The 13,038-nt window shown below is 38.8% G+C and overlaps 1 protein-coding gene across 4 annotated transcripts in view; it reads left to right on the top strand.

Annotated features, from left to right (window-relative positions):
• Nucleotides 1-9,044, top strand: part of myo5aa (myosin VAa) — a 239,045-nt gene extending 230,001 nt beyond the window's left edge. For all 4 annotated transcript variants that reach the window (XM_085968661.1, XM_085968658.1, XM_085968660.1 and 1 more), the window contains 5 exons: nucleotides 725-875; nucleotides 1,695-1,977; nucleotides 3,677-3,851; nucleotides 5,874-5,954; nucleotides 6,609-9,044. In XM_085968661.1, the coding sequence (XP_085824787.1) occupies nucleotides 725-875; nucleotides 1,695-1,977; nucleotides 3,677-3,851; nucleotides 5,874-5,954; nucleotides 6,609-6,761 (843 nt within the window). In that variant the 3' untranslated portion in view covers nucleotides 6,762-9,044. The remainder of the gene's footprint in view (nucleotides 1-724; nucleotides 876-1,694; nucleotides 1,978-3,676; nucleotides 3,852-5,873; nucleotides 5,955-6,608) is intronic.
• The last annotated feature ends 3,994 nt before the right edge of the window (nucleotides 9,045-13,038 follow it).

The raw sequence follows: 13,038 nt of genomic DNA, 5'->3' as shown, positions 1-13,038 counted from the left end.
GCAGGTTCAATGCTGGAAGAGGGGACAAAGCAAAATCAGGCACCGTGTGATGGCCAAGTACTTTACTTTGCTCAAATAGCTCATTTCTGCCATTGAATCGTCTTGCTTACAATAAGTATGACCAAAGTTTGTAGGATAAATTGACGTAACATTTTAATTAAATGGTGGTGATTTAAGAATTTGTTCTAAATTCCTGTCAAATTAATTAGATTTAAAATCTGATCAGAATATAGATTATACTCAGCCATGTATTAATATGCTAACAATGAATACACAGCCTATTTTAGTCAGCTCTCAACTCTCTCTCTTTCAGAGTAATCTTAGAGGTGTGGCCTGGTACATTAATCCAGACTTACTATTCCATACGTTTTCAAACTGGACATGGAATTTAAGGGGCCCACCAGGTCATGGCATTTATGTCCGTTAATTAAAATGGCTTAACGACTGCATTAAATTAACACACAGATTAGATAAACCTTGTACTACCAATGAAAACTAGATCCCATAGAGTTTTAAAATAACACTGGCATCGAAAGTAGTCAGAGGTTTCTTCTATTGTTCTACTGATGAATTATTTTATTGACGTTCATAGCCTGTGATACATTTTCTTTGTTTTAGTTTATTAGTTGAGTAGCTTGCTGAAGAGTGGATTGTCAGTGCAAACAGCTTTCATGCTCCTTTACAAGTTTTTTGTTTCACTAATGTAATTTGCCTACTATTTTAGGCATTCATGAAGCACAACAGTCCTCGACAGAATGATCATTGCTTGAGAAACTTTGACCTTGCTGAATACAGACAGGTCATAAGTGATCTAGCAATTCAGATATATCAGCAGCTCACCAAGGTCATGGAGAATGTCCTACAGCCAATGATTGGTAAGTATTTGGAGATGATGAGAATTAAGAAAATAAATCTGTTCTTCAGAAAAAAACCATTGCCTCTAACTTGTGAAAACAGGAAGTTGCTGAACCTCAAGTTTATTGAACATTCAAAGAAATAAGAGATTGTATTTGGCTTTTTTTAAGCAATTTCATATTGCTGTTGTAGTTCCGAAAGACTTCCCCTCTCTCCAGCTTTCCACCAGCAGGATCTTGACTCCTTGTTTCAGGCTCTTCTTCCATCTCAGGTCACAATATTTCTGTTATTGTTCACTGTAGGAAGCACCACCTTCAACATTGGAATTTATCTTCCAAAAGTCAATTTTCAGTATATGGGTGAAGTGTTTTCACTATCAAAAGGTATTAGCGCCCTCTATATCTGATCAAACTGGAGTATTCACTCATTCAGGATTACAATAAATCAAAGCTCTAGCCTCGAATGGGTTTAGTCAGGTCAATTCTTTTGGAACTACAATATGAAATTGCTTAAAAAACAAAACAAAAAACAGTATTTTAAGATGGAAGCTATTTTTATCTGTCAAGTTAAAACCCGATTATCTATTGTGTACTTTGAGCATTTTTATTGGGCTGTAACAACTAAATTCCAATTTTTCCCACATTATTCTCAAACAGAAAGTAACAGTCCTTCATTGGTAATGTCTCTGTTTGAAGGAACAGAGTTCTAAAATATATTGAACTTTTTGTGAGGAAGACTAACTTGTCCACCATAAAGGGCTGCTACTAATCTTCATTCTTGCTACAAAGAGAAAATTGGATTGAAAGTTATATTACTAACTTTCTTGTATTGTGAAATAGTTTCAGGTATGTTGGAACATGAGACTATTCAGGGAGTATCCGGGCTAAAGCCCACAGGATTTCGTAAGAGGACTTCCAGCGTTGCAGATGAAGGAACCTATACTCTAGATTCCATTGTTCGGCAGCTGAATAATTTCCATTCTATAATGTGCCAGCATGGCATGGATCCAGAGCTCATCAAACAGATCGTCAAGCAGATGTTTTACATCATTGGCTCTGTCACCCTCAACAACCTGCTTCTTCGCAAGGACATGTGTTCTTGGAGCAAAGGGATGCAGATCAGGTGAGTGACCCATCCAAAATCGTTAGAAAGTTCAAGTACTCTGCAGTACTGTTGCATAATACAACATTATCACTTGTAATGGCTTGCATTTTCAATAACATGATATAAAAACGCAAAAATAATTCATTTTCAAAATGGTTTAGATTGTTTCTTGTTTATCTCCTTAAATCTGAAAAATTTAGACTAAAGTGTGGAAAAATATTGAATGATAATTAGTTCTTAATACACACAACATTCAGATGTAGACTAAATTTGTGTAATGAACTCCTTTAGACAGCAGTAGAAGAGTGCTACGTCGTTTGTTAGTAAAGAGTAACATATTCTTCAACTTATTTTCAGCCATCAGCTCAGACCAGAAATAACTTTCTAACAAACATTTCCAACAGACCAAAACCCAATTCAAATAGTTTCTCTTAAAAACAAAACAAAATGCATAAGAAATGTTTTTTTAAATACAATATATATATTTTTAAAACTGCCCCTTAGATGCAACTATACTATTCGCCGCAACTACACCGTGTCGTAGCAAGTTCCACATTCTCACCACTCTCTGGGTAAAGATGTTTCCAATTGTGGGAGAATCCAAACTTAGGGGTAATAAATATAAGATAGTCACTAATAAATCCAATAAGGAATTCAGGAGAAAGTTCTTTACCTAAGGATTTAGGTTTGGATCTCATTTGAGAACTGATTTCAGTGTCCAGTATGCCTTGTCCATGCCCATTTTTCGGTGCAGGCAGGGTGTACTGGGCAGTGAAATCTGGCAGAAATTGAGTTTTGCCAGATTGCCACCTAATTTTGTCACTGCACCAAATTCCAGTTGGGACTGTGGCTGGTGTTGGAAGCTCTCATCTGAAGCGGGCAGAAGCTTCGTTATATATTCAAAAGTAGCTGGGAGGCCTGCTGGAGACCAAGTTCCCAGCACAGCCCTGGCAGGAATGGGGCTTGGGGTGGGGCGGGGGCACCTTTTGGGTGGAAGGGCCTTTAAGAAGCTCACTGATTTAGGTAAAGTGCTTATAGTTTATTTCTTGGCTGTTCTGAATTTTTATAGATGTATTTCCTGATGGCAGTTATGTTTTTGTAGGCTTTTAGGCCAATTGTTAATTTTTTTTTTGCCCTCCCCATTCTTTCCTGGTACACGAGGTGAAATGAACCTGGCTACTTCTCTTTCCCTCCTCCCCACCACAAAAATCCATGTGTTAACTCCAATTTAACGTTGGTCTGTCAATTTATGTTGCTTGAACTATTTGTGCATAAGGAAGGATGTTCCCGATGGCCGGGGAGTCCAGAACCAGGGGTTACAGTCTAAGGATAAGGGATAAGCCATTTAGGACAGCGATGAGGAGGAATTTCTTCACCCAGAGAGTGGGGAACCTGTGGAATTCTCTACCACAGAAGGCAGTTGAGGCCAATTCATTAAATATATTCAAGAAGGAGTTAGATATATTTCTTAAGGCTAAAGGGATCAAGGGATATGGGGAGAAGGCAGGGACAGGGTACTGAGTTTGGATGATCAGCCATGATCTCATTGAATGGCGGAGCAGGCTCGAGGGGCCGAATGGCCTACTCCTGCTCCTATCTTCTATGTTTCTATGTTTAACCTGTTTAGTAGTTATGGAGTATGTCCTAATTTCAAATTAATCTATCGGCGCTCTGTATTTGAAACCAATCTAACCTGATTTTGTTCTTGGTTCTGCAGGTACAATGTGAGCCAACTTGAGGAGTGGCTGAGGGACAAGAATCTGCAGACTAGTGGTGCTAAAGAAACTCTAGAGCCTTTAATTCAGGCTGCACAGCTATTGCAGGTGAAGAAGAAGACGGACGAGGACGCAGAGGCCATTTGCTCAATGTGCAGTGCCCTTACCACTGCTCAGGTATGCTGCAAAAATAAACTGCGTTTCAGTGGACATTCATAGATAACAACCATATCAAATTAATTTTTAAAACCTTTTTCTTGCCAAATTTGTGTGTGTGTGTTTTTTTTTTGGAAAGTGTTGACTCTTTGCTGGGGTACAATTCCACAGGTACTGATCACCCTCTGGTACCCTGGCCAATTGGCCATCATTCATGTCTGAGTCTCGACGGCAAATGTTTGCTGTCTGTTTGACCGAGGCCTCGCAGCTGAACCCGATCCAGTCCTCGCCCAACGTCCACACAAGTACAGGAAATTTTCGTTTAAACGGAGGTTAAATCTCCGGAATGCTCTATCCACCGGCAAAATTCAGGAGTCGGTTCAGATAACCTTTTTTACTTTTCGTTGCTTTTTTTCCTCCATTTCTGGCTCTGCAAGTGTCTAGCTGAAGCTGTTGCTTAGCTACAGAGACGCTTGCAAGCTGCGCCGACTGTTTTGAAGTTGTTGCTAAGCAACAGGGTTTGTTGCTAGATACGGAGCTCAGAAGCTCCGTATGTTTTAACATTAGTGTTGGTTTCTCCGGCAGTGTTGATCAACCGGCACCAGCTTGGTCCCGTCAGTGCCGGATACCAGAAAGTTTCCTGTACATCTCCAACAGGGTCTGTTGGATAGCAATCAGAAACAGAAACCATGATCAATTACCCTTTCCCCAACACAGGGGCATTAAGCCCAACTGCAGAGCCGCTACTGCTGCCCCAGTACGGATCAGAATATGAAACTGGGACCTTTCTGCTCATTAGTATCAGCTTTCTAAAATACTAATAAATCAAATCATCTAGTACATTCACAGAATTGTGGTCATATATGTATATTATCTATTTTCAAACTTAAAATGGATCAATGTTACTGTGGTAAAGTGTCTCTTGCACCCAGAGATGGTTGTAAGGACACAATCACCAGTGTGGTGACATGTCTAACAGTACATTCTTTTTGTAGTTTAAGACAAAACATTAAAACTTAGTGGAAACAAATTTCTATTGAAAATGCAAACTTGTTGTGGTGACTGACATAGTGGCACGCAGCCTTCAGTGCAGGATGTTCTAGGTATAAGCTTACCCACCCCTTCCACCAATTAAAAATGTTTTGTGAAAAACACAGAAGGACACAACTAAATACTTGGGTGGGGGTTGGGGGGGGGGAGGGGGAGGAGTAGGGAAATAAATGTTTACTTTAAAGAGAAAAAAAGACTTGCATGTATATAGCACCTTTCATGACCACCGGACATCCCAAAGCACTTTACACTCAATGGAGTACTGTTTGAAGTGTAGTCACTGTTGTAATGCAGGAAACGTGGCAGCCAATTTGTGCACAGTGAGCTCCCACAAACAGCAACATGATTATGACCAGATAATCTGTTTTAGTGATGTTGATTGAGGGATAAATATTAGCCAGGACACTGGGGAGAACTCCCCTGCTCTTCCTTGAAATCGTGCCATGAGATCTTTTACATTCACCTGAGAGGGCAGACGGGGCCTCGGTTTAACGTCTCATCCAAAAGACAGCACCTCTAACAGTGCAGCACTCCCTCAGCACTGCAATGGACTGTCAGCCTAGATTTTTGTGCTTAAGTCTCTGGAGTGGGACTTGAACCCACAACCTCCTGACTCACAGGTGAGGGTGCTGCCAACTAAGCCACAGCTGACACTTTAGGTCATTATATTGACAGTGGTTTTTATCAATCATGCTATTTGTACAAGAATCCAAGAAAAAGCATTAAGATGTATTTGTTAGCTTCATATTGGAGGTGATTAATAAAAAAAGCTTAACTGCACATAGAGGCAGCAGCTTGGGCTAATCAATTCATGTTGGGAATAGTGTACCTTTAGAATTGCATTAAGTGAGTATTTCTTGAATGACAACATCATCAGATAGTGTTGGATTCCATTGTAGTACAAGTACATCAAATTAAATTACAGCAACAGGCTTCGAACTTGTGTAGTGAAAGCTTATAATAGTAACTGCATTTTCTTTCTTTGCCAAACAGATTGTGAAAGTTCTAAATTTATACACTCCTGTTAATGAATTTGAAGAGCGTGTAACTGCCTCATTCATCCGTACTATTCAGGTAAGACTTTAAGAGCATAACATCGTTCTTACTTTTCGATGGAAAAGAACAATTATCAGCAATAAAGATTGTTTAGTCCATATATTTCCCCCCCCCCTCCTCCTTTCATGTGCATTTAACAATTTTATCTTTGGGAACTTACTGTGGGGATACTGGAATATGGCATTTCATTTTAAGTCTCTACTTTTGTAGTAAAGGGTTAATATTTTAGTAATAAAGCTGCTTCTGTTATGTGAGTTGCTTTCATCATGGTTCCTTTCAGCAAGTCGAGCAACTTTGAGCTAAGTTTGTTCTTTGCGTTGTTACTGTGTGTTCCTACAAACCAGACGGGTAGTAATCATCCTTATTATAAAATTTATTTCCAGTATAGGACTTCCAGGATAACCTCTCTTTGGGAAAATATGTAGAAGGTCTTGGGTATTTTACATGGTCCCTCTGTACAAGAAACAACAGCGCGTGTTGCGGGATTGCTTTATTTATTTTCTAGTAAGCATCAATGTCGGTACATGAATGTTTCCAAGAATGTACTGCACACATTTAGAAAAAACCTGCAGCGATCAGAAAACCTAGTTCCAGTATTGAGGACATTTTAAATCTGAAACTCTACTTAAACTGTGTTAATTATGTTCCAATAATTTTTTTCCTACTCTTTAGGTACGTTTACAAAATCGAAAAGACTCTCCTCAGCTGCTAATGGATGCAAAACACATATTCCCAGTCACATTCCCATTCAATCCATCTTCTTTGGCACTCGAAAGCATTCAGATTCCAAGCAGCATGAACCTTGGATTCCTGTTGCGTGTCTGAGGAACACTTAAGCAAGATATCAGTTCTACATTGGTCAGAAAATAATCATCCCCATTCGCTACACACAGCTAGAGTAATGTTAAAGTATCTGCATTAGAAAGGAATGTGCACCGAAAGTAAAGAATGCCCAACACTTTCATGAAGCACCAATAAGTACCTGGTGATGACTGCTAATGTGCAGTTCCAATGAATATACTTTGAATTTAACAACTGTAAATTAAGGTTGTGTCATACTTTATTAGGAATCTGAACTAAGGGGAAATACAACTGTCGTATATAGCACCATTTGTCTAATATCTATTATTTAAGTCAATATCTAAATGATGTAGAATACAAAGGTCTGTTAGAATATAATCTAGAGATTACATTGTTAGTATTGGTGTTTTACTTAGCACATTATGATAGTTGCCCTGTCCAGTGTCCTCTGAATATGCTGAACTACACTCATTTAGCACTGCGCTGTATTAAGTGTTAAGTTGTGACTCTAACTAAAAAATATTTCACATCAACTTTACACCTTTTTTCAAAACAGTTTTAAACTTGATTTATGCAAGTATCTGTAGTTATTGCTATTTTAAGTTCAAAATTTGACTGAGCACAAAAGCACACACAGGGGCAAAATATTAAATTCTCAGATGAACTGTAAAGATGTTTGGCAGCAGATTAAAAATATTGCAGGTTGAACAAAACTTTTTTTTTCAGTATTTGAGGTAATACCTTTATTTTCCTTTATAAATATGCCCATTTTGGAAGCTCTTAAGACTTTACAATACAGGAATTGCTCAATTATTTCATTTGTTTGTCACTGTGTATATTAGGGTAAAAGAGGACAACTGTAAAAGCAGAGTAGAAGTATTTTTTTTCCAGTATTTGCAGTACAGTATTTAGTGACCTTAGGGTCAGGTTTCATACAGGTTGCAGTGATAAAATGCCGGCATCACCCTAACAGGGAAGCCTCAACTCCAATCCCCCAAAGCTCCCAATGTTGCAAGTGTACTGTGGATTTAATTCTGAAAGCTCTTAAAATGGATATGCCCAATTAAGGACAATAGGTGCTGTGACTGGAAATAGAACCAATAGTAAGTTCATAATCACGTCATGGTGGCCAAAAAATATATACTTGTTGCACCCTTCATTGTTTACATGTTTTAAGTTATTCAATATATTGACCAAGCATCCAATTTCAGAAACTTGATTTTCAGAACAATAGTTTACATATCTAAATGGTGTATTATGTGTGCCTATTTATAGTCCTTTTGGAATACCCAATATTTAATTGAAAGGCATGGTATTTCTAGGTCCCATAGAGTAAAAGTTAATAAGCTACTCTGTCAATTTACAGAGTAGTTTATAAGTTCCATAATTATCGTCTTTAAAAAAAAAAAATCAAAGTTGAGCAATATTTTGATAGAAACATTACTGAATCTGTGATGTACTCCTTGCCTATTTTTGTTTTTTTTTTGCATTTTTGTACATTTCAATCTATTAATGTCTTAAAATATCAAATTCTCCAGAGCCTTACCTTTCCCTCTTGTCAGATGTTTGCTTAATTTGCCCATTACAAAATGAATAAAAGCATAATGTGCTTTGGTTATCCTAAAACATGCCTTTTTGTGAAGGGGGCAAACACTGCAGACAGAAAAGGGTTTCATTTTTAAAGAAAGATTGTCTAGGAAATCCATATACTCCAAATTACTAGCTGTCACTCATCAATACTGTACCTCTTCAACAGTGTTTTTTTGTTGTTGTTAAAATTTTACACAAAAACCAGGGTACAAAAGTAAAACTTGTGTTCTGAATCTCAGCGCGTATAGAACAAAAAATGTTACGTTGTCCATAATGGTGTTAAGAAAATATGAAGGCAATCTTCCTTTGAAATATTGGTTATGCACTTTAGTTTTACCCTATGCGTATATATAGTCCTTTGTTTCCTGCTTATATTGTATTTTACTTTTTTGTATCATAAAATGTTACAAAACGTAAGTACATTACTAGTGGTTAGTGTTAAGAAACTGGAGATATTTCAAATATCGACAACAGTGGTCAGCTGAAAACAGTTGTTATATTACGTAGAGCACTGATATTGGCCATGGATCACTACTTCTGTACTTAACCAGCTAGCAAACAATGAGTATGGTCTTGATGTACAGAGAAGTTCTGAAAACACTAGCGTTTCCTGTTTGTTGCAATTAGTAAATGTGTGCATCATGGCAAATGTATATTGAATTAGGTACTAAGGTAATGTCCAACTTGTAAAAACAAATAAAAATTTCAACACTATAAGCAAGCTTTTATATTTTTTGGAGAAAGTGATGATGCAACCACTGTCCAATTTCAATGTTGTTTGTGTTTATGTAAAGGGTTTTATCTTCATATGTTTGGAATTTTCACAATCAGTAACTGGTTGTTTGCCTTTAGAGAGTGGTTGAAAACCACGGCCTAGAAATTGGCCCATGTAGTGCCCGTTTTACAGGTGCGACGCAGTCAGCTAAGTCCCCAAAATGGCGGGCAGGAAACGCGTGCTTGGGTAAGGACAAATGAGGCGTCCTTCACCCATGCCTGAAGCAAACGTTAGGCCCTTTGCATATAGGACCTAATGCCTGTTTGAAGTCTCCAGTGCAAGATTGATGTGCCCTGAGGCAGCCAGCGCCATCGCAGCCTGCACTCGGGGAAACCAACCCTTCAGAATGCAAGTTACTTACCTCTGAATGTGGAGCCGGGATGAGCAGGAGTGGTCCTCTGCCCCCCCCCCCACTCCACATTAAACCACCCACCTGATCGCTGCAGTTCCCAGATCCCGCGGGCCATTGTTGCCCTCCCAAGGCCATCAGTTACCTGTGGGCTGCTGCAATGCTAGCAGTGGCCCAATCGTCCATTCGCCACCTTGGGCTCCTCCCACCGTTCCTATTTGAATGAGGTCCGAGACCCAATATCCAGTGCTTCTTGGAACTCTCCATTCTTGTGCAGGATAGGTACTTTTAGGTCATTGTTCTTCTGTTTCACTCCCAACATGGCTCATTGCTGCACAATCTAAGCTCAGCATGGGATGATTGCTGAAGGACAGATACATCATTAATTTCCTAAAGTAATATGACATCTAATTATAGTTTACTCCATATTAATCAACATTTCTAAGAGAATATGCAACCACTTAAAAATAAAAAAGCAAAGGTTCGGCTGAAAGAACAGTGAACTAGGATTCGGAAAGAGTAAGCAGGTTTCTGAGTTTTTGGACACTGGAAGATGTCTGTCATCACAGTAATTCTGATTTTTGATTTGTCATTCTGCTAAAACAGCTCAGACTTTTGTAACCACATCCCACCAATGTTTGGCTGTACCTTTCCAGTAAAACCATTTGATTAATGTTTTTCTGTTAGGTAAACTTCATCTCTGATTGGAAGGGACGAGCAATTCAGGAGTGATCTTGCCCAAACTTGAGATCACAAGCATTGGAGAAAGCTATTTTAGCTCCTCCCAAAAAAACTAATCCTTTAAAATTAGGAATATTAAGACGCCTCTTCAATAAGTGAACTTATTTTACTTCTGACCTTATGCCCACATTAACAAGTTTAAGGGACACTGTAGCTTTAAGTAGCAACCATGAAGGTAAGTAATGACACAATGCATTGTTTCTAATGTGTGGAACATTTTATTGTTTTTTGAAGCACTTAGATTGCAAAATCTTGTGATTTCTTTTTACAACTCGCTTAAAGAGTAATATCGAAGAGAAACACTTATAAGCACATTGTCCTGCACTCAACAATGGTAGCATATCTTCAAAAGATTAGTAGTACAGCTTACTACAGGAAACTTTTTTTTATCCGGCACCGACAGGACCGGCGTGGTGCCGGTTTATCAAAAAGTCCGGATTACAGAGAGGTATAGTAAAAGGTACAAGAGCCCCGTACACAGCAACAGATCCAGGCTTCCCTGTTGCTTAGCAACAGGTGCAGGAACCCCAGTTACACAGCCACAGATCCAGGAACAGCCGCTAATATGAAGTAAAACTTAGCTGAACCTACTCCTGAATTTTGCCGGTTAACAGAGATTTCCGGTTATTTAGGTGCTGGTAAATCGAGAGTTTCTCAAGTGTATCAATGGAACAGTAGTGGATGCTGTTATTACAAATGTCTTAAAACAGTTGGTATTATGAATAAGCAATGTGGAAGCACAGCACATTACAACACCAATGCAATACCAGGAAGTAGATGCCTGAAGACTTGAACTCTCTGCTGTGCTGACTTCAGTCTCTGCTACATCCCGTGGGAAGGTATCAAGTGGAAACCAGGGGGAAAAAAATCAAACATTGTTTTGTTGCTGTTGCTGATGCCACTGCCTTCACCTCTACTTCCTAATGAACAGCTGAAGTGGGATTGCTGAAGGAATGGACCGCCCTCTCATGGGTGTGTGGCTCAAAAAATACAATAGCTCAAAACTTTTTTTTAATTTAAAAACATGATACTAAAGGGAAAAAATGGTGTTCACCCTTTGATTAAAATAAAATAGCAATACAATCATTTGGAAGGAAAAAAGCAAATTTTTAGCCAACATATGTTCAACTGTAAAACAATTTTACAGGACCTCACGTTGGTGACAGTGGATCCATTATTTGTCTGTAATTGAATATATAACTTGAGTGCTCCGGGTGTAGGTTAATTTCCAAAATCCTCCCATGGAATAAAGGACATGAACCATTAGTTACACAACATTCTATGGTTATTTCTAGACTAGTTTTAAAATCATTCCACGATGCCATGTAGTATTATGTGATAACCGCATTTTACGTCATAAACTGCGTATTTGTGTGGCTCAATTGATACAACTCTTCCCTCTTGTGTCCGAAAGTTTTGATTTCAAGCACAATGCCAGAAGTTTGAATTCATAATCAAGGCTGGTACTCCAGTGCAGGAGTGCGATAATGTTGGAGGTGCCGCCCTTCAAATGAGGTACTAAATCTAGGTCTCATCTCCCCTCCTGGTTACAAAAGTCAATTAAACTTGCTTACCTTATTTTGAAAATAAATGGGATTAGCCCTTCTACTCCAGCTAGTCTGTCATCTTAAACCTGTAACTCAACAGTTACATATTCCTGATGACAATGCATATAGTAGTAGTACATGTTCTCATATCTGTCTAAGCCTGCCGCCCTAACCTACGTTTCCAGCAACAGTACAAATGTAAGCATCAGCGCCCCAGTCCCAGCTAGCCTCTAACTAATATACAGGATTAACATTTGGCCAGAATTTGACGAAAATAAATAACAGCGTCTGCATGATGCACGCTGTTATTAATGTGCAAATTGGCCAGCAACTTGTAGTAAGGGAGAGAGACCCCATGAATCGCAAATCGCCACAAGTTGCTGGACGATTTGCGCTGCGCTAGTGTTGGCTTTGCGAAAATGGCATCTTGCCCTTAACCCCATGGTTTTCATGAAATGGCTGCATTTGCACATTAATTGCATTAAACTCATCACAGAAAGTTAAGTCTAGTAATTAATAGCGTAAGTACACTTAACATGATTTTTAATAACTGCCAATCAACCTCTCTGGCCCAGAAATTGAACAATTAAGTGTGGAGTCTCATTTGCTCAGGTAGTGAATTGTTGGTGATTGTAAAAATGTCAAATTTTAGATTTTTTCTTTTCCTTTTGTCTTTTTTCTTTCTCTCAATCCAATCTTTCCTTTTTATTTCTCTTCCTATGCCTGATTTGACAATGAATTCACCCACTCTAATTCACCTTCCTTCTCACTCCTTCCTCTCTCTCTTTCAATCCTTAAATCTCATTGGGACCAACAGAAGATCTCTTTAACCATTCACCAAGGTCCCACATGCCCTGTTGCCTTTGCCGCGCCGTTAGCAGCTCGCACTTCCAGGGCAAAGATTTTTTGAGCTAAAGGATGCAGGAAAAAGTCTAACCCATCAGACACGCTGCGAGATGCCCTACTCCAGCAAATTCCGGCTCGTTGACAATGTGGAGTGGGCATCAGAAGATGGTCGTCCTAATTTGCTGTTGTACCTGACCACAGATGACTGCGTGCTGCTGTTATACTGCACTTTGGAATTGGAACTGTCTCAAGATTTGCAAAGCAGGTGCTAAAGTTGCCATACAATACTGCCAGTGAAGATACGCTTTGGAATTTACACCAGCAAGTGCAGTATAGAAACAGCATTAAATTATTTTGTTACAACCTTTATCGAAATATCTTGGAAATGCATTAAAAAATAAAGTAAGGATCCTGAGTTTGAAATGGACTTACCAACTCATCATTTTTTCTGTA

This window comes from Somniosus microcephalus, chromosome 27, assembly GCF_052327205.1.
Source record: "Somniosus microcephalus isolate GS21.2 chromosome 27, FLI_Smic_1.0, whole genome shotgun sequence".
NCBI classification, from domain to species: domain Eukaryota; kingdom Metazoa; phylum Chordata; class Chondrichthyes; order Squaliformes; family Somniosidae; genus Somniosus; species Somniosus microcephalus.
Note: the sequence above shows the minus strand (reverse complement) of the source record. Positions and strands in the feature narration are given on the sequence as shown.